General features: G+C 44.1%; 7 protein-coding genes across 7 annotated transcripts; 3 read left to right on the forward strand and 4 right to left on the reverse strand.

The window, feature by feature from the left end:
* Nucleotides 1–3,747: 3,747 nt before the first annotated feature.
* On the reverse strand, nucleotides 3,748–5,523 carry NCS57_01387400 (PLD phosphodiesterase domain-containing protein; the record flags this gene model as incomplete). The annotated part of the gene is made up of 1 exon (XM_053063494.1): nucleotides 3,748–5,523. The coding sequence occupies one exon, from the start codon at nucleotides 5,521–5,523 to the stop codon at nucleotides 3,748–3,750; it is 1,776 nt and encodes a 591-aa protein (XP_052906827.1).
* Nucleotides 5,524–6,532: 1,009 nt separating this feature from the next.
* Nucleotides 6,533–8,601, reverse strand: NCS57_01387500 (uncharacterized protein; the record flags this gene model as incomplete). The annotated part of the gene is made up of 7 exons (XM_053063495.1): nucleotides 6,533–6,865; nucleotides 6,938–7,275; nucleotides 7,323–7,485; nucleotides 7,538–7,795; nucleotides 7,850–8,215; nucleotides 8,267–8,502; nucleotides 8,559–8,601. 7 exons carry the CDS (start codon nucleotides 8,599–8,601, stop codon nucleotides 6,533–6,535), a joined length of 1,737 nt encoding a protein of 578 aa, XP_052906828.1.
* Nucleotides 8,602–9,688: 1,087 nt separating this feature from the next.
* On the forward strand, nucleotides 9,689–10,783 carry NCS57_01387600 (uncharacterized protein; the record flags this gene model as incomplete). The annotated part of the gene is made up of 1 exon (XM_053063496.1): nucleotides 9,689–10,783. The coding sequence occupies one exon, from the start codon at nucleotides 9,689–9,691 to the stop codon at nucleotides 10,781–10,783; it is 1,095 nt and encodes a 364-aa protein (XP_052906829.1).
* Nucleotides 10,784–12,969: 2,186 nt separating this feature from the next.
* On the reverse strand, nucleotides 12,970–14,885 carry NCS57_01387700 (uncharacterized protein; the record flags this gene model as incomplete). Its single annotated transcript, XM_053063497.1, has 7 exons — nucleotides 12,970–13,357; nucleotides 13,413–13,684; nucleotides 13,731–13,969; nucleotides 14,022–14,173; nucleotides 14,235–14,426; nucleotides 14,488–14,620; nucleotides 14,681–14,885. The coding sequence occupies 7 exons, from the start codon at nucleotides 14,883–14,885 to the stop codon at nucleotides 12,970–12,972; spliced, it is 1,581 nt and encodes a 526-aa protein (XP_052906830.1).
* A 1,945-nt stretch (nucleotides 14,886–16,830) lies between these two features.
* On the forward strand, nucleotides 16,831–18,559 carry NCS57_01387800 (CFEM domain-containing protein; the record flags this gene model as incomplete). The annotated part of the gene is made up of 8 exons (XM_053063498.1): nucleotides 16,831–16,923; nucleotides 16,992–17,127; nucleotides 17,181–17,365; nucleotides 17,427–17,463; nucleotides 17,514–17,581; nucleotides 17,636–18,024; nucleotides 18,095–18,162; nucleotides 18,225–18,559. The coding sequence occupies 8 exons, from the start codon at nucleotides 16,831–16,833 to the stop codon at nucleotides 18,557–18,559; spliced, it is 1,311 nt and encodes a 436-aa protein (XP_052906831.1).
* Nucleotides 18,560–18,713: 154 nt separating this feature from the next.
* NCS57_01387900 (uncharacterized protein) lies at nucleotides 18,714–20,185 on the reverse strand (the record flags this gene model as incomplete). Its single annotated transcript, XM_053063499.1, has 8 exons — nucleotides 18,714–18,861; nucleotides 18,910–19,187; nucleotides 19,298–19,401; nucleotides 19,463–19,535; nucleotides 19,588–19,704; nucleotides 19,753–19,865; nucleotides 19,917–20,098; nucleotides 20,145–20,185. The coding sequence occupies 8 exons, from the start codon at nucleotides 20,183–20,185 to the stop codon at nucleotides 18,714–18,716; spliced, it is 1,056 nt and encodes a 351-aa protein (XP_052906832.1).
* Nucleotides 20,186–20,488: 303 nt separating this feature from the next.
* NCS57_01388000 (Zn(2)-C6 fungal-type domain-containing protein) lies at nucleotides 20,489–22,933 on the forward strand (the record flags this gene model as incomplete). Its single annotated transcript, XM_053063500.1, has 8 exons — nucleotides 20,489–20,554; nucleotides 20,610–20,633; nucleotides 20,691–20,812; nucleotides 20,869–21,311; nucleotides 21,360–21,649; nucleotides 21,702–22,109; nucleotides 22,162–22,412; nucleotides 22,525–22,933. 8 exons carry the CDS (start codon nucleotides 20,489–20,491, stop codon nucleotides 22,931–22,933), a joined length of 2,013 nt encoding a protein of 670 aa, XP_052906833.1.
* Between the last annotated feature and the right edge of the window lie 144 nt (nucleotides 22,934–23,077).

The raw sequence follows: 23,077 nt of genomic DNA on the forward strand, positions 1-23,077 counted from the left end.
TAATACCGAATACTTAATTATATTAACCTCCCTTAACCGCTACTTTGCGATAATTTAGCTATTACCTATATATTAATATCTATTTAATTAATTATTTACTTTCCCTCTTCTACTATTATAACCCCTCTTTTCTATAATCTAATCCTTTTTGCCCTCCGGCGCTAGCTTAATATCTTATTTACCTCTTAAAGATCTTTAACCTTAGCTATTAATAAGGCAACCTTATATATAATAGCTTTTATTCCTTTTATAAGGGACTATAGAGCTTTAAGGATTAACTCTAGAGAGCTATTTTAATACTTTTTAATTCGTCTTTTAAGGTATTTAGACTAAGATCTAGCCTTAAGTATAGTCTTTAGGGTCCTTAAGACCTAAGGGGTTAAGGGTTTAGCTCTCCCCTTAGTAGGTATTAAAGTCTATAGCTATATATTAAGCTTTAAGATTATACTTTTTAGGTTAAGAGAAATAAGGCTAGCTCCTTTAAAAGCCTTCTTAATATTTCTTTTTATTATAATAATCTTATATATTATATAAAAAGCTAAAAAGAACTTAGTCTTTAAAATATAGGTTATAAAGTATTTAATTAATTATTTTATTTTTTAATTATAAGCTTATTTTAATATATTAAAGTATTTAATATTAAGGGGCTAATATAAATAAGAGAAATAAAGTAATATATAAAATTAAATAATTTTCTTTTTTTTATAATATCTCTTAAATTTAATAAATTAATAATTTTTATAGCTATTAAGAATTAAGAGATAATAAAAATTAATTAATTAATTAATTATATATTAATTAAAGTACTTAAGCTATTTAAAATTAATCTTATTATTAATCTAGTTATTTTAAGTTATTATAATAGCTTAATTACCTAAGAGGTTATTTTCTTAATATTAATTAGCGAGGTAATATTAGCTTATATTAATAATAAATAGCTAGATTACCTAGCTTTTTATATTAATTACTTAAATAATTATAATTTATTTTTAGTTTTTAGGCTATATTAATTTTAGCTTTAAATACCTTTTTAAACCTATAATAATTATTCTACTTATAATTATACCTATAAGAAAGCTAATTTTATTAAAATTATAAATATTATTTAATTAGATATTATACTTCGCGATTATATTTACTATAAGCTAAAATTAATTATAGATAATAATTAGATTTTTATATTTAGCTCTTTAGTAATTATATTTCTAAAAAAAATATATCTTAAGCTCTTAGTATCGCCTAATAAAGTTTAAAGCCTAATATATACTAATTAATAATATATCGCGGTTAATAAGTAATTAATTAGCTATTTCTTTTATATTATAAAGCTATAAGAGAAATCCTCGAGAATCTAAGTTAAAAATAAAATAAATAAGGATCTATTCCTCTAGATTAAATAGCTTATATAATTTCTAAATAATATTATATCGAGACTAAATGCCCTTTTACTAGCGACCTAAAGTATAATAATTAATTATATATATCTCTATAGTATATCAGATATATAGGTTTAGGTTATTTTAAAGGGCCTAAAGGGCAAGGAGTATTCTAGCTTTATAATTAGATTATAATATATTAGGTAGTTAAGAATTAATTAATTAAATAGAGATAATATAGGTTAAGGGATTTTTAGCTTACTTACTTATCTAGCTTACTTACTTATTAAGTATGTTATATTAATATTTATTTAATTAATTACTTATTTTTCTTTTTTTATTATTATAACTTCTCTTTTTTATAGCTAAGTCTTTTTTACCCTTTAGTGCTAACTTAATATTTTATTTACCTCCTAAAGGTCTTTATTCTTAATAATTAATAAGGTAATCTAATATATAATTATTTTTATCTCTTTCTTAAGAGACCTTAGGGTATTAAGAATTAATTCTAGGGAGTTATTTTAATACCTTTTAATTTATTTTTTAAGGTATTTAAACTAAGATTAGGCCTTAAGTATAATCCTTAGGGTTCTTAAAGCCTAAGGGGTTAATAATTTAATTACTTCCTTAATAAATATTAGAGTTTATAGCTATATATTAAGCTTTAAGATTATAATTTCTAAGTTAAGGGGAATAAAATTAGCTTTTTTAAAAGCCCTTTTAATATTTCTTTTTATTATAATAATCTTATATATTATATAAAAGATTAAAAAGAATTTAATTTTTAAAATATAAATAATAAAATATTTAATTAAATATTTTATTTCTTAATTATAAGCTTTTTTTAATATATTAAAATACTTAATATTAAGGAATTAAAATAAATAAAATAAATAAAATAAATAAAATAAATAAAATAAATAAAATAAATAAAATAAATAAAATAAATAAAATAAATAAAATAAATAAAATAAATAAAATAAATAAAATAAATAAAATAAATAAAATAAATAAAATAAATAAAATAAATAAAATAAATAAAATAAATAAAATAATATATAAAGCTAAATAAATCTTTTTTTATAATATTTCTTAAATTTAATAAATTAATAATTTTTATAATTATTAAAGATTAAAAAATAATAATAATTATTTAATTACTTAGTTATATATTAATTAAAGTATTTAAGTTATTTAAGATTAATTTTATTATTAATTTAATTATTTTAAGTTATTATAATAGCTTAATTACCTAAAAGGTTATTTTCTTAATATTAATTAATAAAATAATATTAGCTTATATTAATAGTAAATAGCTAAATTACTTAGCTTTTTATATTAATTATTTAAATAACTATAATTTATTTTTTATTTTTAAGCTATATTAATTTTAATTTTAAATACCTTTTTAAGCTTATAATAATTATTTTATTTATAATTATATTTATAAAAAAGCTAATCTTATTAAAATTATAAAAATTATTTAATTAGATATTATATTTTATAATTATATTCCTTATAAAATAAAATTAATTATAAATAATTATTTAATCTTTATATTTAGCTTTTTAATAATTATATTTTTAAAAAAAATATATCTTAAGCTCTAAGTATTACTTAATAAAGTTTAAAGCCTAATATATATTAATAAGTAATATATTATAATTAGTAAGTAATTAATTAGTTATTTCTTTAATATTATAAAGCTAAAGGGGAAATCCTCGCGAATCTAGGTTAAGACTAAAATAAAAAAGGATCTATTCCTCTAGATTAGATAATTAATATAATTTCTTGAGGGTATTATATTAATATTAAATACCCTTTTATTAATACTAAAGTATTATTAAATTAATTATATAGATCTTTATAATATATTAAATCTTTTATTTTAGGTTATTTTAAAGGGCCTAAAGGGTAAGAAGGATTTTAGCCTCTTTATTAAATTATAATATATTAAGTAATTAAGAATTAATTAATTAAATAAAGAAAATATAAGTTAAGGGATTTTTATTTTATTTACTTATTTATTTTACTTACTTATTATATATATTAAAAAAATTTATATTATATTTTATTTTATTAATAAAACTTTTTAATAATAATATAATATATTATATAAGATATTAATATATAATTCTTAATTTAAAACCTTTTATATTAAGTATTATTTTAATTAATTATATTAAGTCTTTTCTTATATTTTTTTTTAAATTATTATTAATTAAGCCTTATTATTAAAAGCTATACTTTAAGACTACCTTATATATAAGCTACTATTAAAAGCTATTATAAGCTAGACATATACCTTATATATTAAAATTAGATTTACTAAGCTTTAAGAACAGGCTGCCCTTAGCATCTTCCCTAGTTTTTATATAATAACCCGACCAAATACCCTCGTATTCTGGTTTTGGTCAATAGCCTTTCTCCACTTCTGACAGATCGCATAGCTATCTACCATGATGTTAACCTCCTGGCTATGAAACCATGATTGTGTATCTTGATTCCCACTGCCTTGAATGCCAACCACTCCATCCGCGATCAGTAGTTTGACATGACAAGATCGGGATTTAAACGAGTTATGGATTGGATGGTCTTGATCCTTCCCGACATAGTGGTAAATGTGTAAAATTTCACGTTCAGGTCCGGTCGGTGGAAGGCCATTGATAAGAGCTCGCGCCGCTTGCTCGTTAGTTCCGCCTTGACCGGGAACCATCTCTCCTGTGTCATTATATCCCCAGCAAACGTAGTACGTAACCTCAACGCCACGCTTCAGAGCATCAGCCAAAGCTGTGATCAGCGGTCCAGCATTAAGATCTGGCGTCTGGATGAAGATCTCCCTCCTGGCATTCCGAATTAGAGAAAGCCAAGCCTCGTTCTGAGGGACATGCAAACTCTTCGAGTTTATAGGGCCATAGGGAGGTCGACACACAAGGGCTATTGGAACGGGCTCTGTAGTGAATGTCTCGATGTATGGTGTCATTTCGTCCCCATCCTGGATGTCGGGGCCTGTTGGTTGAATAGGATTCTTAACTGCTAGGTTGAGCAGTCGGTTTGTCGCTTGTAGCCGGGTCTCGTCTGTTTTATTGGAGTAAAATGACTGCATTCTTGCAATCTCTCCAGCAATATCATCACCGTAATGGGGACTCTCAGGAGTATTTTCTGGTAGTTCTGGGCAGGTTCCATCTTGTGACATGATCTGGCTCCCATTATGCCTCTGTTCGTGATCGAGTATCCCGAGACGCCGGAGGTCTTGTGTGGAAGCTGACGAACCGCCCTCGGTCACCGGGCTGTCGGGTGATGGTGGTTTTGCGACCAGTGGATTGTTCCAAGTGATCAATGCAGTGTCGTAGATGCTCTCAACCACAGGCCCTTCGAGGTGTGTCATCATTTCCATGTTGTCATTGTCCTCGATGTTGTTGCTCATGACGGCCGCGATCTTGCGATCAACGATGCAGAATTTGGCGTGTAGGGTCCCCAGTACCAATCTGTGTAGGCTAATAACCTCCATGTCAAGAAACGGCACCTCTTCAGGCGACGGAAGCTGAATAGAGTGGGATGTAAAGGTCTTCGGTTTCACCCGCTGATGAGGGCTGAAGATGTTCCCAAAGGAAGGCTTGTCATACATGATCTTCACCATGACTCGTTGTCCTCGCCTTTCCGCGCGCTTTGAAAGCTCAATCAGAGCATTTTTGATGAGTCTCTGTGCCACCGATGGCGACCAAGAGCATGTAATGAAGAAAACCTCTTTCTCTGCGCGGACAATGAGATTGGAGCAGTGGCGAACGATGTCTTGTAGAGGTGCGACAATCGTGAGAGGCACTATACCATGCGATCCCATCAACGGAGGCGAGACTACCCCTGCCATGGGATTACTGTCGAGGCAGCTCAGTGCATCAGCAAAGGCTTGCAGAAAGAGGGTGCTCGGCTCTGTTGGGCCCCATCGCCCACATTTGAGAGCTAGTTCCAGTGGATTGACTGATGCCGCTGGCTTATTCGTATCAGAAGCATCGGTACGTTGTCCAGCATCCTCCTGGCCATATAGCCGTTTGACGATATCTCCTGGAGCTTGAGACGGGTCTTTCGCCAGAGCAGAGCTTACGGTCTCATGGACTTGACAAAGGTCGAAAACGCGTTTGGAAATCATCGTGTTGGTGTTTCTTCGTCCTTGTGGATGATATGGCGACTTGTGTGAGACTGCTGATAATGGTGTATCCGACCTGGATCCAGCCGAGGCAGACCTTCACATTTTTATCATGGTTCCTGCCAGCAGGGAGGAGATGAAAGCGTCATTGCGCATTGGAACAAACCTGCTATGGACGTTCAGTATGGCTAGCTTGCCCCCAGTCACCAAACCCACGGCTTATTGTGCCGTGCGGCAACCATTGTCAGAACGTTATGTACTCATTCATCGCGATCGCCAGGGCACAGTTTGCGCTAAGGTCGGCACGTCGTGCCGAGACGGCACATCTCAGCCGACTGGGGTTTTCCTCAGCCAATTCTTGCGGTCGAGTTCTCCAATCTTGGGAAATAGTGGCTGGGCAACATCCAAATTGATTGTATTTTGCTGACGCGTTCAACTTGCTAGCGACTCTTGGGTGGTATTTATTCGATTCGGATGCGAGGCACTTCCTACACTTGGTACGATCTAACACGTCATATTGGTAGTAATCAGGGTTCCTGACCATCTTTTCGCGACTGTAGGCTTTATCAAAGCTACGAAAACATGGTCCTGATCGGGAGAGCGGTTCCTTTTTCACAGCCTGTGTAGCCAGTGTTCATCGAACTCGCATGAGATGCCTGGGATATGATATTCTCGGTCAAAGGGCATGAACCCCCCGATTCCATCAGCACTTTTTAATCCAAACCTAGTCTATTCTCGTGGCAGACGGTTTTGTAAAATCTCAAAGTCCGTCTACACTGTGAGAACTAACATCAGGCTTTCGGGGATGTAGCAATGGTTATCTAAGATCGATTAACACACCAGAGGCAATGTATTTTGGCAAAGCGCCAAGTCTCACGTATCGGTTCAGTGAGATGATGTCATACCCATATGAGCTACCTTGAAACACAGACTTTCGTCGGCACAGTCCGCTGCTCATCCCTCGACAGGCTGGCTCTGAGGGTGTTTCCGAGGCGGACACAGCCGTCGTAGTCTATAGCTTGGCTTGTGATTGCTTTTTTGCTTCCCTTTCCTTGTCCCTCAGCTGCCTTCGTAGAATCTTGCCACTAGGACTCTTTGGGATGGTATCGATGAACTCGATACCTCCTCTAAGCCACTTATGCTTTGCCTTGTGCGTCTCAACATGCTGACAAATGGCACGAACAATGTTTTCATCCGAAAGCCCATCACATTTCTCAGATTTCACCACATATGCTTTGGGAACCTCGCCTGTCCTATTATCCGAGACTTGAATGACAGCACAGTCCGAGACAAGGTCATGTCCAAGTAAGTGGGCCTCCAACTCAGCGGGCGCGACTTGATGGCCCTGCAAATGCATGAGTACCGTAGTTTAGGTAGCGAAGCGAAAATGAGGGAGAAACGAGACAGGAAAACTCACGTTGACCTTGATCAGTTCCTTCAACCTGTCAACAATAACGAGGTGCTCGTTTCCGGAGGCAGCCTTGCGTACCAAGACTTCATCGCCAGTCCGAATCCATCGGCCATCCGCCCGCCAGATGAACGTTTCGGTAGTTGCCTTTTGATTATTCAAGTATCCCAAGGCTAGGGATGGGCTTTGCACGAGAAGCTCCCCCGGCTTGTTATACTCTGCGATTTCCTGGCCAGTCTCAATATCCACGAGTATGGCTCTTGTCCCAGGAACTAGAGAACCGGAAGAGCCGTCATCGATGTCAAGTTCGCTAGTCGTACAGACTACTGTACAAGTTTCCGTGAGGCCTGCAACTGTTAGAAACGTCCCGCGGCGATAGTATTGCTCTACACACCGTATCCTTGACCAACGCGCCACTTTGGGTACTGCCTTCGAACTTCATCTACGACTTCAGATCCTAATGGTGCGGCGCCGGTATAGACATATCTTACGGAGCTTAGGTCGTACTTGGCACATAGAGCCTCGTTTCGGATAATCCGAATGATAATGGGTGGCACCTTTTATAGTCAGATCCAAGGTTATGCGGTAGCTATTGTGATGAAGACTCACCACGAACAAGAGGGCAATTTTGTACTTTTGCACTGCAGCCAGAACCGCCTTGAAGTCGAATTCAGGCATGACAATAACTCCATCGCCTCGAAAAGTGCTGGCGTAAGAGATGATGAGGAGACCATAGATGTGACTAAAAGGAAGCACACCCAGGCAGGCTTGGGTTTTGATGCCGAGCTGTTGTCTTGAGACGCTATCAAATGCTGAAATCTGTAGGACATTGGAAATAACATTGCGATGAGAAATCATCACAGCTTTCTATCGGGAAGAGATCAGTACGCGAGTCAGATAAAACGGGGATGACAGACTAACGGGAAGACCTGAAGTTCCACTGGAATAGCAAAGGTAGGCAACTTGTCTGGCACCCTGACCTTTCACCCACTTGAGACTCTCCAAGGCTGGCAAAGCCACGCCTTGTTGAATGAGCTCATCCACTGTGGTGAATTTCAGCCCTTTGCTGCCCCCTGGAGTCTCTAGGAGGAAAATGTGATCCTTGGAGATACCGACAGCTTCAGCAGCCTTGACAGCCCGATCTATGAGAGCGGTGCAAGTAAAGAGCGCCTTGGCACCAGACGATCGCAACTGGTGCTCAAGTTCATTTGCCGAGTAAGCGGCACTAGCAGGAGTGACAATTCCAGAGAGTCGATGGACAGCTTGTGTGACGGAAAACGTATCAATCTAAGAGATGTAAGGCGATTCTCTTGGCCATTTGAGGAGCGATCGACCTACAGCGTTCAATGAAAAGATAGCAACGACCTTATCCCACTCAACGCCCTCGTTTGGCGAGAAATCCAGTTTCCTGGCAATGGCGCGGGCCAGGAAGTCAGCACGCTGACGTGCTTCCGAGGCAGAATACGTTTTGCCAGTGAGGCCGCAAGTGAATGGGTTCCTGGACTGCGAAAATGGTAGCCGGCCGAAATTCTCTGTTGCCATGAAGTCGTGGAGAGATATGGAATCGGGAGGGTCTGGTTCATAGTTTAGAACAACCAACGATGATCCTTTCATTTGTGAGATAGCATACCGATAGGGAGCTGAGGCACCCATTCTGGGGATGTAAAGACCATCTTGGGCGCGGGCGTGATGGGGTAAATTACGTCGTAGCAGCAGACAACAGGGGGGGCTCGATAGCGATGATTGGAGATGAAAACCAAGCAAGCAATCGAAAAGGTCTACGCGATACTTATGAAGAGTCGGTAAGCGGGTAGAGTCTCAGCCGGCACTCGAAGAGCCCGAGGTGCGTCCCCTGAGTCAAGGGCCCTGACTAAGATGATCAATTTGCGGGGATGTTGCATCGGGAATTGAGAGCGGCAAGGCTTCCCGCGCCCTTCGAGGCAATTCGAAGTGAAGATTCGGGCCTGATAGGCCCCAAGCTTCTCCGCAATCCCTCCACAATCCCCGGACTTGAGATACACTTAGGCCAAGATGCACGTGGAGCTCGGAAGGAGAGGGTTTGAAACCCGAGGGTGAAAGCTCCTTGGCGAGGGGCATCGGCTCTCAAATGCGAAGCCAAACCCGAGTGATACCCGATACCCAGGTTCACGTTGGAAATTATTTACGAGGCAGATAGTCCTATTACGGCTTCAGACGACCTTTACGATCCTATCGAATAGCTCTGTATTATGGTATGATCGAATTCATTCTCACATTGATCGATCGACGAATTCCCTTTCCTCTGAATTGCTACCTAGACCTCACCCCACGGGGCGATGGAATACATATATCCTCCTGCATATCTAGTGCCCTTCTCGATCGTTAAAGTAGCCTTTAATATCTGACAAGGCTTCTTTCTTTGATGTCTTGGGCTAACCATTTCGTACACCTAGGCATCTTATCTCAGCCTGTATTGTAGATTTGTACCAGCCGCCCGGCGATAACAAAATTGGGCAAAGACCCCGATCACTGGCCACCATTGGCGGATGCAGTATCATCTTTTTCCAATGAAACTGTGGATAATGCCAAGAGTTCTTGTTGGTCTTCTGATGACATAGTGGGCTGAGCGTGCTGTGCCGCATAAGCACAGAACATGAGAAGGCTACCAGGCAACAATGCAACTTGCGCGCTTTCCACTTGACAATAACCTCAATATCCCGTCTTTCGCTGTGTTTCGAATCTTGACGCCACATCAAATCTGTCCACCAGCTCCTCGGCCTAATGGCCCCATCACTGTTCAGCGTCCTTGCTCTCGCAGCAGCCTTGCACGCAATTCCGGCATATGGGCAAGGCGAGCAGCAGCCGCTCAACGAGGCTACTGCAGGAACCTACCACGATGCGTATCCAGAATCGCGGCCTGCCGAAATCACCATCTTCAATGACCCCAAGTGGCCTTGTGTAGCAGAGACAGGCCAGCCTTCGGTTGACTTAGACGTGCCTCTCAACACTTGCGTCTCTGCGAACTTCACTCTCGACAGCAATGTCCACCTCATGTCCCCCGGATTATGCCCAGGAGGCAACAAAAGCCCCTACATATCCATTTACCCAAGTTCGAGTTGCACGGGCATATCCAATCACCCAACTTGGTACGACAGACGCGTCGCACTGAATGGTCCCGGTTATTGTCTCGGCAAAGCCGTTTGGGGAAGCATGATCACGCCTCCAGAAGGGCAATGGTCAATGGAATTTCGATGCGATGGCACGGAGAGCGACGAGCCTATGAGGTTTCTCCATGTCACACTTCCCGAACCGCCCGCGAAGGCCAAGCCAGAACCTGCCCCTCCGAGACCTAAAACAGCTTCCGTCTCCGATTCAGCCTGTTACATTTCTGGGATGGGAATGGCCGGCGCTCCCAAGTTTATCTTCCAACGACCAGAAGCCGATGTGTGTGTCAACGTCGCTCCAAAGCACAGACTTAAGATTTACCGGAACGCCTTGTGTCCAAACGGCACCGAGGCACTTTTCGCGCGTTTCGGAGGAAGAGGTTGCAGAGGTAGCCCCATCGAGCTCAAGGAAATGGACAGCAGCATGATGGCGACCAACTCCCCAAGTACTTGTATTGACATGGGAGGAGAAGAAGCCAGCAGTTATACCTTTTGGTGCACAGGTGATCTTCACCAAAAGGATGTGCCTCAAGGCCTGTTTCCTGATGATGATGATGATAACGATACTCGGGTCCGGTTACACTACACGTACGGAGCCCCTGCCAGAACTTCAAATAACAAGTCAAGCGCCGAATCATCGAGGATGTCGATGAATTACAGACTCATGGGGCTAACAGTCCTGGCGGCTGTGCTTTGTATAGCGGTCAGGTAATTGACCAGCAACGGCCGGATTAACAATGTTGGATTTTATGAAGTTTCCTTCTCATGCTGTACACTCATTCGTTAATTAATACAACCGAGTATTCTACCTATCGGTCGACTGCCCACTCAGACTCAGAATCTCAATTTCACTTCTATTCCTTGCACGGTCATTTGTGGAGCTACCATGTGGTTCAACGGCTTGCGAGTCGTGTTTGTGTTGTGATACTTCTGTCGTGCAGATGGCGCCCCTGCTATGCATTGATTCAATGTCATGAATCTCGTGGAACTCGCTGTCATCAGTCCTCACAGGCCTTGGGATTCTTCCCGAGGATTCACCACTGTACTTGTTCGTTGACCCTCCGTTGCGTCGAAGAAGTGGGCGCAATGAAGGAAGACACGCAACAATGAGGCCAATGTAAGCGTCGAGAGCACTCCATAGTTCTACCAATAACTCCAGGTTACCACAAGAATGTTCCGATGAGTATGAAGCACTTACCGATCACGGTTATAGATCTGAAACCGTTACGGTCTCCCAGCTGCACGTTGAGAAAACGTGTGAGGGAAAAGATCAAATCGATGAGGCCGATCATAAAGACCCCATAAACGCCGTTTTTCGTTCTTCTATTCATTTTGAGGTCATGGAAAATCGAGAATGGTAGTAAGAACACTGAAAGTAGGCTTAGCAAAGATGATGTTTCGAAATTAACCAGTGCAGATTGAACTTACACTGGAGACTCCCAAAGAAATGCAGCCCCCAAGCGATCTGAAAGATCATAGGCAGCCACTTAGGGTCACACTCTTCAATAGGTCTTGTGATAACCCTCGATACACAGTAAGCGGAATACCAGCATGGGAGATACTTAAACCAACCAGTGCCTTTCAAGGGGGAGGCATGAAAAGAGCTGCAACCCCAAGGTAGTGATGTACGCCAACAGGCAGTAGACGGTAGTAGCCCATAGAAGAGCCCTTCTTTTGACCATGAAAATTGGAAATATTTGGAAGTATGTCGTGAGCAATGATGCTTTGCATAGATAGAATGTCGTGAAAAAAGGGAAATCGCCGAGCCATGACACCTTTGAAGAATGTGTCAATATGTTTGGTTTCGACAGGGATAAAATGTGTCCTCAGGAGGGACAATCTGTGAGATAGAAATACCTTGAATAAATACTCTATGACCTTCGGGTCTTTGTCCAATGTCGTAAAGTCATATGTCCGCTGAGGCTCGAGCGCGCCATTGACATTCATCACAACATTGACTGATGCACACAAAACAGCGGAGCACCATGCCGCTATCATAAAATAGTCGCTTGCCAGGAGGCGATGTCTCTGAATTTTCAACCTCAGATAGACCCGCGCACCGATAATTACGGCTGCGAGCCCGATGAGGCTGTAAATGGTAGCCTGTCCTGGTAAGCATTTGATACAATCTCGAGGAATCTATGTGTCTGCTAGACAAAGGCGAACTAAAATTTTTAGATATCGGGCTAGTTCTTGATACTTACAATCACGGTTGACCCAGACGGCGGTGCGACGGTCATTGCTGTTAATGCATCGCAAAAGTCGCGTGGGTTGCGGAGCCTACGCGTCAGGGAAGGCTCAAGTTGAGGCGAGTGACTTGAGAAATGAAATGCATTCGTAAATCGATACCCGACCTAAAATTTGGGCTAGGGAATTCTAGGTATGGTCTTCCATTCCTAGCATGGTAGATGAAGTCTAGATGCCGCCAGGGATCTGAGGGCCCTGGAATGCTGTCGTGGCGGTTCACCTGGACTAGTCGCTACATAGCATGAAGTAAGGCAAGCCCAGGAGATAATAGCCCAGATAGGAATGTTCAAGATCTCCCACGGCGGTGTTTTCAGGCTCTGTAATGCATTCAAAGCGCCCCGTTACATTTTGTCCCCAAACGCCGGAACTCACATCCCCGTCCCTCCATCAAACAGCCACTTTTCACAGCATCCAGTCCCTGCGCCTTCCGGGTCTCGGCACATAGTTTACCAGCCTCAGAAGCCTAGCCTCGACTTTCACCTTGGCACTTGAGCTCATTCTTGAAACGTTTGTGTGTTACTCACACGGGGCAACCTAACCTGGCATTATCCAGCCTCCGTGGCTGTGTACTTGTCCAAGATGCCCAGGCACTATTCGAAGTCGGAGTTGTATCTTGATCGACCAGAAGTAGTTCAAATAAACAGTAATAAATCAGGAATTCATACTTTTTAGAATCCCTGCATCGCTCTCTTCCCATGGAAACACCTTCTCAATGGACCGAATTAACTTCTCATGGTGAAGTGACCGTGGCTTGATAGTAGCCTTGAAGGGCTCCGGGTGGCTAACGACGCCCGGTGTGAACCGTATCTCCGGCTGAGCCACTTGATCATCCCTGGTGATATCAAAGACGGCCAGAGACTGCGCAATGTTAAGATACAATGCATTGTCGGCCAAGATGCGACCAGGACAAATGCGACGTCCAAAGCCAAAAACAAAGGCGTGAGGGTCCGGTGCAATTTTTTCCCCTTCATCTGGCAAGAATCTCTCCGGCTTAAAGGACATCGGTTGGTCGTAGACCTCAGGGTCATGTGTAAAGTGCCTAGAGCGTAGACGTTTGTTAGACATGTCGCAAGCATCAGCGCAGGCGCACTCACCAGACGTTGGCAAATAGCATGGAACCCCTCGGGATAAAGTACCCTTCGCACACATCATCCGCTGTACTCGTATGAGGCAAGCCCATGGGTGCCACTGGATGCCATCGTAAAACTTCTTTGACGATTGCGTCGATGTACGGCAAACTCGGGCGGTCTGCCAAGGTTGGCAAACGGTCCTTACCAATGACTCGGTCAATCTCTTCTTGCGCCTTTCTCTGAACCTCTGGAGAAATGGACATTGCCAAGAAGAAGCATGCGAGAGCTGATACGGTCTATACTCGTTAGCATGGCGCCAAGGTTAGGAGGCAAAGTACTAACTGTATCAGCGCCTGCTGTGTAAAGTGACATAGCTGACCATTTGTTGGTGAACTTCTCCTCAGGGGTTGAGTCACCAGCCTCCAATAGTCGTGCAAGAAAGGAATTATCATCCTTGCCCTGGGCAATCTGATGTTTTACAAAGGCATAGGGTTTCTCCGTCACGTCGTGCAACTCGGCTCCCCATTGACGAGCTGTCCTCTTCCACCCAGTTCCGGGCACCCAGTCTGGAAGATATCTCACTGTGGTTATGAGCATCAGTCATCACAGCGACTTGGGTCAAAGGGTGCTTACAGGAGGGGATCATGTCAACCATGAAGGCACCCGGAACACCGGCACGTGCAAACTTGTCCATAGCGTCGCCAGCCATGCTGACCAGAACATCATCCTTGAAGGGCTCCGCCGTGTATCCATATGCGATCTTGAGAATAACCGCGCCAGCTTCCCTACAGTTCAGTCAGCCACGGTCTCTAAAAAAAAGATGTGGGCGGGGTTTGGAGAACAGACTTTCTTATCTGATTCACCAGATCCTCGGGATTGTCCAGCACGTGAAGCAGAAAGTGCCCAACTTCAGCCTCCTGCAAAGTGTTGTATTGGGCTGCGGCTGTCTTGGAACCAATGATCCGGCTCATATTCTTGCGGTAGGTCCGAAAGCGGTCATTGTATTGTGAAAGACCCAAAGAGTTCTCCCAGCCCAGCCTATTCCAAGCGATATTAGTCTCACGAAAAACATGATGAGGGCGAATATTAAGAGTCATACATTTCACCTGCAAAAATCTGTCGAGGCCTAGAAGAGTGTTTTACAGATCGTTTTTCGAGCAACTCAAACGCAAGTCGAGCGTCGTTGATGATCACCAGAGTTTGCCCCATCACTGTGGCAGAGCTAATTGGGCCTGAACGGGTCAGCTTCCTTGAAGAATCTTCATGTGAGCGGGAATCAATGCTAGACATACCATACAGATCCTTGTGTTTCAGCCAATGATGAGCTTCAAGGACACCGGGTTTGGGCAAATCGTTGAGATTCCCGGCGAGAGGAAGGCCTTTTGGCCCTGGGGGCAAGGGAGGGTTTCCATTCGTCCTGCTAAAGGAGCGTTTGAGAATTACTACAATAACGACGCCAATTGCTGAGCCAAGGATGAGCGTTGAGAGGCCAGTCATGATCGCAATAGAGACGCGTTCGCAAAAGGAAAGTTGGAAAGCCCAAGATGGAGAAGTCAATGAGCATCAAGAGTGACGCAACCCTCGCCTTCGCTCACAACAAAGTCATCATGCTTGGGGCTTCAGGCCGTTTTGAATCCCTGCTAGAGCCACAAGACTGATCCAAACGCCTCGGACGTGCTCCGTTCACATTGCCAAATCAGGGGTGGTGGGTTAGCTACCGTGGAGGCACCCACGCAACGTGTTCCTAGAACGGAGTGGGCTTCGCAACGGTAGTTGGTTTCTCTGCATTTCTCAAGTCTACTCGCGGCATTTTTCATCATCTCCAGTGCCACCGTTGCGCGAAACAAGCTAACAAGACGCCGGCATGCATGGCTCAGGAGAAAATGGTACCCCCAAACCCAACAAGTGCGCGATCGACGGGATTAAAAAAGCAAGTCTGGGGGTTGGATGCTACCCTCTGGCTTTTAGCCCCGAGCTCGCAAGGCCCTTTGTCTGCGACGTGTTGGTTCTCTGTCAATCATTTCAGAATTTGCAACGCTAAAGACTCTTGTGTAGCATCTCTTTGCTTTTCTACAATGGATGAAGAAGAAGAAATGGTTTGATGCTGGCGTTTCGTCAACTTCATGACATGTCACATCCTTCAGGGCTGATGGGGGCGCAAGAAGTGCCCCCACATCCCAGACTCTCAGTACGGAATGCATAAGTTTGGGATGCTAGAATTGTTTTATCCCCTCTATACAGAAACTTAAGTCACTGCCAAATTCAAGAGGTTAGAAGTAGTGATGCAATCCAGACAACTTGCAAACATCTAGAGTCAAACTCAGGATTAAGTTGCATTGAGCACCTCTCATAGACCCAAGAAAAGCAATCATTCGGTCTGTCCACGCTACTCAGCTGTCGTTCTGGATCTTCAAGACTATCGCCACCAAGTTCACGTAGTCCAAGGTCTCGACACACAATGAACATGTCACGTATGAGAAATTAGAAAAACAAGGCGAGTTGAGTGAAGGCCCACCTCCCTACAATAGACAAAAACAAAGGAATGGGAGGAGAAAGATACTGGGCTGTTTGCCGACAGTCGCTCCGAACGACGAGTTTGTCTCCCAGTGCCGGCGGGCTCCAGTTTTGCTTTTTACATATAACCCGCCTGGCCACCCAGTCGCCGTTGAAGAAACCCAATGGGGCTGAAAGACCCGCAACGGGAGAGGTCTAGGCTTTCCAAAGAAAGATTCACCTGCAGTAGTCTATACACTAGACAACGGCCTGCCGGGAATTCTCAGCGACAATTACCAACCAAGCGGGGTGCGCGGCATGTTGTCTCTTTTCTCGAGACGGTCAGAGGCATCTTCGAAACCCTGTCCTAGTCGGTACGGCACGTTAGGGCCTTCCAAAAGGGAGTGGCAATTATTCCGTACTCTCACAAGATGAAGAATTTACCTTGCCTCTGTGGTCAGAGAGACTGAGAACAGAGGTAGTCTACAGCACAGATATGGATCACAAGCTCCTTCATACTATGGCACTCATGGAGGTGGTTCTTGAAACGCTTCACGTAGATAGATGAACCTGACACCAAACACTTCATGTGACCGTTCTCCAATGTAGGCACCCCATAAACCCAGCCCTTTGGAGTCAACAAGGTTGCATGTTTGGTGAGCCATCTGGACCAGCCGTTGTGAAATCACGCTTCACTCCACCGATCGTTTCATCCCCGCCCCTTTCGAGGTCCTGGCTTGCAGGCCACAAGTCCATTATACTGTGCCGTGGTCCATGGAGCCGGTAACGGCGCCCCCACGGCTGATCCGGATCTCGATCGGACCTGCATGGTTATATCAATGAGTCCTGCATACCTCTACGAGCCGCAGCTGAGAAGCCCTCTGATCTTCGGGCTCAGAAGTCCACGACTCTCTCAAAATCCTTCGACCTGGCGACGAATGAGGCAGTCATGAGATTCTCGCTGATTCTTTGTCTCGCTGCTGCCATGCTAGGCAGGACAACAGCTCAAGCCGATCTTGAAGCCACCCTCCCAAACTGTACCGTACGTATACGCAGGTTAGCGCTTGATGGCGTTAGCATCATTTCCACAAACTGACGCTCCGCCCTTAGGTCCAATGCTTCCAGGCGAGCATTTCCAACACATCCTGTTCGCCTTCAGATATTCCATGCCTTTGCGGTGATCAGGCATTCCTGGGGGCGGTCCAGGGCTGCCAGGTCCAGAGTTGTACCATTAAGGAGATCTTGAGTATGTAGCACCTCCCTGAGCCTTTATTCTCAGCCGGGCTGATCGAGTACCAGCATCAACAAACGCAACACTAGCAGCTTGTGGCGTCCCTCCAGGGGATCAATCCGCCACGATCATTGGTATTCCGGCATCCTTCGGCTCCCTCGCCATTCTTTTAGTCCTGATTCGTGTATTCGGGCGTCTCTGGATTACCAAGGTCGACTTGGACTGGGATGACTACTTGATTGTCCTCGCAGTGGTGAGTCTGGTCCACAACGGGGTTTCATCCTGCCGCGTTGAACCGCATACTGAACTACTAGATATCTGCCTCGGTACTCAATTTTATCTGCTATCCCAGTAAGCCAACTCCCTGTCGCCGCCCTAACTTCAGACTAACAAGCAAATAGTGGCTCATCTAGGGATGGGAAAGGACTTTTGGACGATCCCGTTCCCTGACATTGATATGACACTCAAGGTACGATTTTAACACGAGACAAGTCAAAGTCGGGTTGCTAATCACATTATACAGCTGCTTTACGTTGCCGAAATCTTCTACATGTTTGCCGAGATGTTAGTACAAATGTCCCTTTTGGCATTTTACATCCGCGTCTTCCCAGAGGCCTCCCTCTTCGTGAGACGATCGTCTTGGACTTTGATCGCCATCGTAGCGTGCTTCGGAATCGCAAACACCTGTACAATGATCTTTCAGTGTACCCCAATCCCCTTCTTCTGGTCTGGTTGGGCTGGTGAGATGGCTGGCAAATGCATCGACATCAACCTCTTCTCTTGGATCCGTGCCGCCATCGAAATCGCAATCGACGTCGCGATTCTTTCCTTACCTCTTCCCAGTGTCGTCAAGTTGCAGATGAGCTGGAAGAAGAAGGCTCAAGTCCTTCTGATGTTTGCCCTTGGCTTTGTGTGAGTCACTTTCCGCTATTCCTTGCCGGCTCCGGAACGAAATCAGAGTCTGAGTCTAACCTGTTTATAGCATCACTGTTGTCAGCATTCTGCGCCTACAATCCCTCATCCAGTTTGCCAAGACATCCAATCCCACTTGTAAGCAACCTTTCCCCAATTGTTGCGCACTTGGCAAGCCGTTGCTCAAAAACATGACACAGATGACAACTCGCCGGCCATTTACTGGAGTGTCCTTGAGTGCGACATGTTCATTATCTGCGCCTGCTTACCCGCCTTACGATCGGTTCTCTCCAAACTCGCGCCCAGGGTCTTTGGCACGACTCGCAAAAAGAGTTATCCATCTGGAGATTACTATAGACATGAGGGTTCAAACCAGGACTCTGAGCGTCAGGTATCCTCGCATCACCTGAGAAGTCTGGATAGTTCGGGGAAGATTACGAAAAGCGTTGACGTGGATGTCACGCAGGAACAAAGAACGGCATCCGATGAGGATCTGGTCTACCCACCACGATCATACTACTTATCCGATAGCTAAGACTGGTCTTGGCGCGAAAATAGATTTAGCTAAATGATAGATACGAATATTATAGACACATGATGCTTCCATTTACCATCTGTCTAGCTTGAAACCAAAGACATCAGAAAAACGAGATTGTGTATTTTCCCCAAAGTCCTGCAAGGTCCAGTGATCACTTCAGTGAGTCAAAAAGAGACATCTTGACTGTATCGAGCTGCTGCACAGCTTCGATCTCATCATCCAGACTATCCAGGAACCGCCTCTCGTCCCACTTTGGCTTCCACCCGAGCTTCAGTGCATTCTCGGGGATAAGGCGCCCACTCCCAGCAGTTAGTTTGTTACTTTATCACATCTGAGGAATATCTCACCTGGAAGTGCCAATAGCTCGCATATACAGGCGCGGGAATCCCATGGTATCGGCGGCCTCATCATAACTTGGCCATACCTGTACCTCTGGTTCGGTCACAAGCCCGCGGGAATAGAGGCCCTTAGCGAGGCCATCCATCACCTTCCACCAAGGAGATCTATGAGCCAGGGCGAAGTAGTATCCATTTTCACCGCTTGGAACCGGTTCTTGTCTCAGGATCTTCTCCAGGAGGAGGAGATAGAGTGAGGTCAAATCAGAGATATGAACTGCAGCTGGGCTCTGTGTTGTGTCAGTCAGAAATTTAGTCCGCAATATGAGAAAGGGTCCCTTCGAGTGATCGTTGGGAAAGGAAAAAAAAGGAGCAAGTTAAGGGAAATGGTGAAACCTACGCCATCGACGTCGAATTTGTAAACAGTCTTCAGCTTGATGCTAGTTCTGACGAAAGCGGGGATGTTGACAGACAGCTTTCGACACTCGCCAGTGCCTCTGCCATCTGTTAAATAATTAGGCCATCTTCTTTCGGTGTTTAACTTTTTCAGTCGGTCGACACTTACAGACCACAGGGACGACAACGTTCAAAGTCGTCACATTCTGTGCCTTGCCCTCGTCTGCAAGAAGGATGTTCGTCTGTACTTTAATTAGGCATCCTTCTCGTTAAAAACCAATCCCGGATACTTACCTGTCTAACCGGGTTTTTAGTGCCAATCTCTCTCTCTTTGCTGAGGAGAGGATCGGTATCCCTAACTTCTCCGGACGGCCATCCACCCTCCTCCGTGAACATGGTTGCCACAGATGACTATGCCAAGTTTAGTAGGATTTTCAATATTAGGCGTTACGAACTCACATGAATCAAGTAAGTCTTGTTTCTACTGTCTCGCTGGCGTTGGCCAAGAGCGGCAACGAGGTTCGTGGTCATGGCAGGGTACATAGAACCCGCAGTGTGGATTACAATATTGACTCAAAATCCCGTCAATATCCTTATCCTAAATATTCTAGAGCGACACATACTCTCGTTACGAAGCACGGCTTCTTCAACTGCTGCCTTGTCGTTGAGGTCAACATTAACAGCATCAATCCTGAGCTTCGATACACTTTCGACTTGGTCCTGTGCCCGAACGGCAGCAAAGAACTTTGCGTCCTTGAAAGAATCATTGGAGTGAAGGAGGAGATCTGCTAGAACAGAGCCGCCACTGTAAGATGTCAGTGACAGTGTGGAAGGGGCATAGGGATGCTTACATGTAACCGGCAGCGCCTGTGATAAGAACGTTCTGGACCATGATGATGATATGGGTATACGAAAGTAACTAGAGTATGAAATAGGTGTAAGATATTTGTTTTATTTACTCCCTTCTCGTAGAGGAGAGGAACAGTCCTACTTATACTCAATATCTACTTGAGTCTTGAAGGGGAGGATGAATCGCCTTGGAAAGCTGATTGGCTGCTTCAATCGATGTAGACCCACACTCCATCCTTTCGGAAACCCGCGCGTTTGCGGTGAATTTGTAATCTCACAAGAACAACCCTCGATCTTACGCGCAGGGTGGATGGGAACACTATTTCCTAACAAACTTGTGATAAAGATGGAAACCCGCGGGAATCCTGCCGGCGAAAAGCCCTATAGTCGCCCAGCAATCACTCGTCGCTCAGTACGTCCTCGCGGTGTCACTTGTTATTGCCAGGATGCTGACATGTGCGTGTTAGTGTGACCAATGCCGCGCACGAAAGGTGACCGACCATGACCTGGGCCTACACGGCGGGCATTAACTAATACCCTGTATCTAGGTCGGCTGTGATAGAGGCTCTCCCTGTTCGAATTGCTTATCTGCCCGTGTCGATTGTACTCATAGTGCGGTCACCTCGAAACCAGCTACTGGCAAGCAAAGGGTATTGATCTCGACTCAATAGTGAGTAATAATGACCAAAACCCCGTATCACTGGCTGATCTAACAACCATTGGTAGTGAACGCAAAATTGACAATATTGCTCGGGATATTGACGACATCAAGCTTCTTCTCCAAGAGCTCAACCTACCAGGACAACAAACAGCGTCCCAGGTCCAACAGCCTCTCCAGCAGGCGACTTCAAATACCCGTGATAAGCCCATATCTGTAAATACCACAACAGCTGCTCTAGCCACAATTGCTCAATGGGATCATTCCTCACATGTCATTGACTTTGTGAGAGCCCTTGTCGAGGACAGATCTGGAATGAACCACGATGGGCCAGGGCCAGACCCCGAGTCAAGCCAGGTAATCTCGTCTCTAAGAAATCTACTCGATGCTCTAGAGAACCCCAGCATTACTCTAAACTCACATCCAGATGCCTCTGCAACCGCAGACCAACAAGCCAGCACTTCAATGCCCCCATTGGAGTCTGTTGTAGGCATACTGCGCTGGGCAAGGAGTATGTCGCCCCGTGACTCAATTACTTAGATTTCTACTAAGGATTCAGTGCATCAAAACTCTCACAGACTGTCTTGGATCTGTAAAGTTCTTCCTTTTGACAAGTTTGAAGAGATCTGTCGCAAAGTATACTTTGCAGTCGACGATTACACCAAAGCTGAGTTCATTGTCACCAATAGCTTCCTATCATACGTCTTTGCAGAGCATGCTGTGATATGTGGGGATGCTACCTCGCGAGAGTATTGTAATCTCTGCCGATCAAATCTCGGCAACGCGATATCGCGTCTCCCTCTGTTCCTACCCGCCTCTATGGAAATGATTGCTGCACTAACACTAGGAGTAAGTCTTCAGGAACACAGAGGACAAAATGCACAAGCTAAATATCTCAAAGGCTTTACACTCGGTTGAAGACTCCAAAGCTTCAAGGGCTTGGACTTTGCTCTCGAATGCCCTAAGTCTCTGCCAAACTCTCGGGTACCACCGCCTCAGCAACTCAAGAAGAGGCACAGGTGCAGGCCAAGATGCCCAGAAACAACTCTTCTGGGCCGTCTTTGGTTACGAAAGCGGGCTGTCTCTCAGGCTTGGACGGTCTTCGGGCATTCCGGACAGTGATATCTTAACACCTATCAATCCGAATGAGCCACGCTTTATCAAAGTTGCACGAGTTCAGAGACAGGTCTATGATCGACTATATAGTCCAGCTAGTCTTTCTGCAAGTGCTGAAGACCGTTATCAAACCTGTCAAACGCTCTCTCAGGAGATGCGAGAGACAATCGACGAGACTCATGTCGCACTATCTGTATGGATCCAACGCCCGTATCTCCTTGGACCTTGCTGACAAATATCTCAAGGAGGCGACAAGTAAAGCCGAGGCTGATGACTCTGAAGTAGATCCTATGAGAGTCATCTATCTTCAATGTGACTTCGTCTGCCAGTCCTCACTTCTCGCCTTGATCCTCAAGGCAATTCCTCCAGGGCAGTATACAGATATTCCCGACAATTGCATCGGAGTTGCTCGCAGCACTTTGGATATGCATGAAACATGCATGGAAGGGATGCGACGCTGTAAAGACCCGTTGCTTGTCCGGAAATATGTCAACTGGTAAGTTGAATGCCCTGGTGGAATGTCGATTGAATTTTTTTATTTTTATTTTGTATTCGATGATGCTTCTCAAAGCCAAGGTCATTGTCATGAAATACTAACTATTCTTCAGGGCACTGCTAAACACTCCTTTCGTTCCTTTTAGCATCCTCTTCACACATGCTATTGAGAAACTTGACATGGACGACTTCGCTCGCCTAGAACGATTCGCCGCCTCGTTGAAACTTGAGGCTGCTGGTACCGAGCCACTCACACACCCGCATCGGCTATACGAGCTCCTTTGCAAAGCTGGTCGTCTGCATATCAGTTCCAACACGCTCTCATCTCAACTTGGCGATGCTCTTGATCCTAACATGCTAGCTACTGTAGCATCAACTGAGCCCATGGGTATCATGGCGGAAACGGGGATGGAAATACAAGGCCCCAATTATTATGGGGATTACATGTTGAACCTTGGTGGCTGGTACCATGATAACCAGCAACTGATGAGTTTATTGGATGAGGATTTCATGTTTGAGTAGGTACTCCGTTTGAGATGGTTCTTGCTGTTCGGTCAATCCTGGACCTGGCATGGAGCTATTGCTCTCCTTCACAGCATTGCTCCCTTGTGTCTTCCCTACAACACACCTGTTTGCAATTCATTTTAATATCGTTTTCATAATAAA

This window comes from Fusarium keratoplasticum, chromosome 12 (assembly GCF_025433545.1).
Source record: "Fusarium keratoplasticum isolate Fu6.1 chromosome 12, whole genome shotgun sequence".
Lineage (NCBI taxonomy): Eukaryota > Fungi > Ascomycota > Sordariomycetes > Hypocreales > Nectriaceae > Fusarium > Fusarium keratoplasticum.